Here is a 6,300-nt window from a genome sequence, read left to right on the forward strand (position 1 = left end):
ATACAGGGAAGAAGGGGGCCCCAAGGGGGGCCCCGCCGCCCCGTCCCCCGGCAGCCCGGGGACACCGTGGGGAGCCCCGCAGCCCCATCCCCAGGAGCCCGCATCCCGGAGCGGGTCTCGCCGGGGCAGAGCCCGGAGGCTCGGGTCGGTGGGAGCCGCTCCCGCACTTACCTTGTCCCCAGAGCGGAGGCAGCAGCGCCAGAAGCAGGAGCAGCCGCAGCGGCCGGGCCCCGCCGAGGTTGTCCATCGGCCGGGAGCGCTCGCTCCGAGCGGGTCTTGGCTCTCCTGCAGCGTCCAGTGGGCTCCCCCTTTTCGCTTGCTGCTGCTGCTGTTATCCCAGCCGCCTGAGACCGGTTGGGAAAGAGCTTTCAGGAACCCCCCACTCGGTGGGCTTTACAAAGATTTAATTCACTGCCTGCCCGGTTAATTATACAGCCTGCAAGTGCTCGGCAGAACAGAGCCGTCACCGCAGCTCGGAGGCACGAGCCCTGTTGCTTCTAATACCCCGCCACCCCCACACGCTCTAAAAGTGGCTCCCTTGAGCTCGGAAAACTTTGCAGATCCTCAGCGTGAACCTCGGGCCGGCGTGACTGATTCTGTGAAGAAGTGCAGCGACTTCTTTCGGTGCCAAGTAGGAGAAAGCCACAAAAGCAAGGCAAAGCAAAACAAAACAAAAGAAACCACCTAGCAGAGGTTTAACCTCTAAAGGGGAGATATTCAACCCCTCTTCTAGGTCTTCCCGTGGATTTTACCCCAATACAGCTTTTGTCAATAAAATAAGATTTTTAAAAGGAGAGAGATTCTAGAATCTTTCAATGAAATTCAGTGGGAAAAATAAAAATCCCTCCTTCCCTCCCCCTCCTCTTAAGAAGTCAGGATAAGAATTTCAACCCAAGTGAGGCAGCTCTTCTCTCTCTCCCCTCCCTTTTTTTTTTTTTTTTAACCTCCTTATCTTATTTAAACAGCAACACAAACACTGATAGTAGTCAAAAGACCCAGTTGGTAATGCTGTTGCTGAGATCTTTAAGATAATGCGAGGGATAATATTTGCAGGCAAATGGGGATGGAAATACACAAAGTTCAACTCCCCTGCATACTTTGACCTCGATTTTACTCAAACAAAGAGTAGGAAGTCAGTGTGTGTTTACTTGGAGGTTGTGCCACGTGGACTCTAATTGGGCTATTCTTCTTGTAAATACTCAATAATGCAATTTTTGAGTATCTCTCCTCAAAATGTCCAATCGAAAAAAGTATTTAAGGCAGTAAGAGTTGAATGTGTGTTTTCTTCCGCATCAGGTTATTTGTACTTTTCTAACACTAGAACACAAATACAGCCATAAGGCCAAGAGTCCAACTATCTCAATAGCCTGTCTTCAGCCACAATCATAAAGTAGTGGAAGAACATAAATAAGAAAAACACACGTGATAATTTTCCCGGCTACTCTTCCAGCCTTCAGTTCCTTGAGTTTGGAGCATTTCCTTGGTGAAATGTGGTCTATGTGTACTTAGTAGCCCTCAGTGAATTTCTATTCCAGGTATTTATCATGTCTCCCAATGAGTTATTGTAAAACTTTATCATCCAAAATACCCTTTGGCAGGAGGCTTCATGGATTTACCAGTAACTGAGTGAAGGGCCATTTCCTTTTGTTCCTTTTGAACCTAGTTCCAGCACCCTTCTGAGCTGCCTCCCACATCTAGAGCAGAAAGAGTTATCCAAGAACTGACCTCCATCCTCACTCAAAATGCCCACATCATCTTCCTTTGACTGCTGGTTTGGTTTTTTGTTGTTGTTGTTGTTGTGTTTTTTTGCTTTTGTTGTTGTTGTTGTTGTTGTTGGTTGGTTGGTTGGTTTTCTCCTCTGTTTTATTGGGAAGGGGCAGCTGGAAAAGGAGAAAAAGGATGTATGGCTGATTTTATTTGGGGGGGGGGATTTTAATTGGAGGATTTTCTACATAAGCATGTCTATTTCTCCCTCTTTTTTTAATGCCCTAACTCAGTTTAAAATGATTTTACATCAGTTACAGTAGGACCTTCCCAGTGTTTCATTCCAGCCTCCAAGTTACCATTTTTCATGTATCAGACAGCTGTGAGAGACACCTAGCAAAGATTACACCTTGTCTAAAATTCATACCAGCTTAACTGAACCAGAGGAATCCCCTCGACAGAAACTCTGGGTTCAGTTCAATATTGCCCTATTTCACTCTACATGAAAACCTCCCCAAATTGATTAAAGGTGGATAGAAAGAACTTCACCCAGCATGCCTAAAACAGTGTAAAGTTATACATGTGCCTGTCCACACATGGAGTTACTCTGATTAACACCATGTGTCGACATTTTTACTCCAGAGTAAGAATTCCTTGTTCCCATTTAGTTCGCCACCACAAACTATACCAGAAATGAGGTAAATTTAAATAAAAGTTTAAGAAGTATTTCTAGAAAACATCATGGCTATGGTCATCTGCAGATCTGACAATAGGTTTTTCCTTGGTTTGGGGTGGGGTTTTTTTTTGTTTAATACACATTTCCAGGATAAATTGGCACTCTCACCTACAGTCAGATTGAGAGGCCTCAAGTACATGTGATTCCAATTACTGACCCCAAGCTTTGTAATGAGCTGAGCCATGCACTTCAGGCTCAATGCAGAGGTCCTGGGAGTCAATGGAAAGCAAGGGTTTATGAGACGGAACATTTTGCATAACCAAATTTTTTTCTTCTATCTGCTCATAAAGGCCCTGTAATCTTTTGTGTAGCTCTAAAACAAACAAATTTTTTAATGAGGATTTTGTTTCTACTTCATAAGAATAGAAATCATTTGCAGAAGCTCAGATTAATTAGTGACAGCTAATCATTAATAAAATCATTGTGCAAGTCATTTCCAAGGGTCCTTTTGAGAGTAGATACATACAAGTAGACTGACAAAGAATTTAGACTTACTCTATCAAATCCAGCCATCTATGGCAGCAGGTTCACAGCTCCCATTTGGCTACTCAGGAATTCTTGAGATGGCCTGATAAGTCTAAATAAGGGTATCAACCTCTGTCTAATGAACAAAGCTGACCCGGGGTCCCAGCTGCTGTGCCTCCTAGCTCATCTCTTTACTGCAGCTCCCAAAGCCTGATTTTTTTACCACTCCACCTATCTGTCCCAGAACTTGAGCAAAAGAGAGGGAAATGAAATTGCACTATCTTCCCTGTTTGCAGGAAGAATGTTGCAAGGAAGTTAATAGATTCCCCTAGAAATTAAATCTAAATGTAGATTTCTAACTGTAAAGGGAAACTCCTTGGGCCCTATGGCAAAAAATGAAGCTACATATTGGCTCTTGTTATGAAAATGCGCCTCATTAAAGATGCATAAAAAGGCCTCTTTTCCTTCTTAATAGGAAGAATACATCACTGATTGGTACAGATACACAAGGATTAAGAGGATTCATGTGGATCTTACCATCTCTCACTGTAAATAAAAGACCCCAAACCCTACAGCAGGTAAATCCATGGCTAGTGGAGTATGAATGACCACTTAGCTAAGCTCCAAACACTAGTACAAGTATGGTACAACCGACATTTAGCTTCTTTCCTGGAGAAAACACTACCTGAATATTTTCTGAACTCGAATAAAACCTATGTACAAAAGATATGTGGCAACAACTTGACACGTAATCATTTTAATATTGGAAGTTTTAGAATTTTTTTGTTTTAGTATCTTAATATAGGAAACGGATTTTGAAGGCTTATGGGAACCTTCCCAACCATCTTGCCTTTTAGACAGTAACGATAAGTTGCTCATTAAACTAGAAGACATCTTTTACCAAGAAAACTTAGCAGAGTTTTCAGAGATGGATGCACAGTAATCCTTGATTATTTTTTGAAACTGTTACTGCCACTAAAGATAACAATTGCTTGCTTATTTTGAGTCTAAATCAACGTAGTTTAGCTTTTAATAGCTCTCTGGGCTTGTATTCATGTTGAAGTTGCTGACACTTTCCGCATCACCACTGATCACCAAAGGCCCTTAGCGTAGTGTCACTTGGGGGCACTTCATATGCACTTCCAAATCCTTGTCAGGGATTAATTTGGAATAAATCAGGATGCAGGCACATCCCCATCCTCAAATCCCAAACTACAGACTATCCATACCAAATGGCTCCCAGCCTAGGTAAACAAAAGGAAGTGGGCTGACTGTGAGCCTCCTCTGTTGCCCTATGAGTCCAAAACTGCTCCTCCAAGAAGGCCCACCCAGACACCACCATCAGGCTTGTTATGGCATCTTGTAGCTAAAGTCAGGGCTGGAATTCCTTCCAGAACAGTTACTATGTCATTCATAACAATCCTGAATTTACACTGTTCTTTAGATAAATCGTATTACATAGAAATACATACACAAGTCATATATATATATATATGCATATGTACAATTACACGGATGCCAGTAGTCCAAGCCACTATGCCATATGCATAGACAAGAAATACAGATGCTTGTATCCAAACAAGGGAATTTGCCTGGGCTCTATGTTTCAAATGCCTAAAGACTGTCAGAAGAGGCTTGGCTTATCTTAAAGAGCTTTCCTTGTCAAAGACAAAACCTCTTTTCCCTCTTTGCATGGATCAGTTAAATATTCCAGACTGGGACTCATAACCCTGAGTCCTTTTCAACAGTGTTGCTTCTAAGCATGTTGAGGTTTTGCCCATTTTGGAGTTTGTATCCATTTTTTGCATATTGCCTACATTTTCTTTTCTTTCCTCTCCGATTTAGGGAAATAGATATAGCTATCTTGGACACTCAGAACCCACACTGGTTGTCCATTATTATGTATGGGGGCTGCTTCTAAGACAAGGGGAAATTTATTTGGGCATAAAGGAATGCTTTGATGATCCATGTAATTTCCCTTGTGGCATTATTTGTAGAATTCAGGAATAACTCAATCTGACATTCATGGGGCATTTCCTGCCTCTCCTTCTAGAGATGCATCCTCCCAGTTTCTCAGATCTCCCACTTCCCATAAATTTCCTTTCCCCTTCTAAACTGTCTCATGTCCCCACACACTGACCTAGTCTGATGTGTGGATCTGCAAGGTGTTTTCCAGGACCTGAGCCCCAGGAAGGCTGGGATCCTTTGGTTAAGTTGGAAAACAGTGGGAGTCATGCACACATGGGTAGGAGGGGACAATGGCATCTGCCTTAGACTCTGCTTGGAGCCTCCACAAATCCAACAACAGCACAGATCAGTCACTATTTTAGCTGCAGTCTAAATAAAATCTCATTATAAAGGGTGGGGAAAAACAATCAATAAAGTAAATGGCTATTCTGGTAAAGGCCTTTTCCCCTCCTGATAACCCTGGTGAATCTGAACTCCATCCCTCGTCAAACAAAAGTAATATTCAAGTATGTGACCCAATGATCTTTGGGCACCAGAAAATATACAAATGAATGTAAGACATTTCAGGCTTGAATAAATAAAATCCCAGAGTCAGCTGTATCTACCAGCTTCAAACCAGGAGCAGTTTTCTATGCTTCCTCATAATCACTGAAGACCTGCATCATTCAGTGCTGTTTCTTCATCGTTTTATGAATTTTCTGTATTATTTACAAGTCTTTTTGTGTAATTCTAATAAACAAGAACCCATCCTACCCATCTTCAAACAGTCCCAGCCTGCCAGAAAACTTTTATCTTACCAGTAGAAACTGCAATTTAAACACAGTATAATGTAAGCAGGCAGTCAGTGGAAAGAGTATGAACACTTATAAAACTCTACAACAAATTCATGTATACTCTTTTCCTCCTTCTCCCCCAGTTTCACAGACAACCTGTTTCATTTCCTCAGTTTCCTTATCAGAGGTTCTCAAACTTTATTTACTCATGCATCACATCTTTTAGACTTCACAGCCTTGTGAAGATATTAAGCCTTCACAGGGCTTAATATCTTTGTCCCAGGAACCCGAGATCATTCTCGGAGGCCTGATTCTACAAACGCATGTTTGTAATACTGTTTACAGGGAGTGTGGCTTGCATTTACAAAATGCTGACACAATTCTGAGCAGTGGCTATGAGAGTGTACCTTAATAAACATGATTTTTAAAGTTATTGTAGTGTAGCAAACTGTTTAGAATAAAAATATTATAAACTTAACATATTTTCTGGCACAATTCCAGAAACTGGTTGATATCTGGTACATGTGAAATTTGTAGACACTGGGTTTTAGTTGGAAGGGTGAATGGATCAGAACACCTATGTAACGCTGCAAAAGGCAAAATAAATAGACAAGCTCTATTAAATGAACCTCATGTTCCAATGCTGCATGTACC

At 41.9% G+C, this 6,300-nt stretch overlaps 1 protein-coding gene across 1 annotated transcript in view; it reads right to left on the minus strand.

Annotated features, from left to right (window-relative positions):
- FBLN1 (fibulin 1) overlaps nt 1-854 on the minus strand; it is a 78,094-nt gene extending 77,240 nt beyond the window's left edge. Inside the window, exon 1 of the mRNA XM_069003463.1 lies at nt 172-854. Within this exon, the coding sequence (XP_068859564.1) occupies nt 172-247 (76 nt within the window). The 5' untranslated portion in view covers nt 248-854. The remainder of the gene's footprint in view (nt 1-171) is intronic.
- Nucleotides 855-6,300: the final 5,446 nt, after the last annotated feature.

The sequence above is a fragment of the Aphelocoma coerulescens genome, chromosome 1A, assembly GCF_041296385.1.
Source record: "Aphelocoma coerulescens isolate FSJ_1873_10779 chromosome 1A, UR_Acoe_1.0, whole genome shotgun sequence".
Taxonomy (NCBI): domain Eukaryota; kingdom Metazoa; phylum Chordata; class Aves; order Passeriformes; family Corvidae; genus Aphelocoma; species Aphelocoma coerulescens.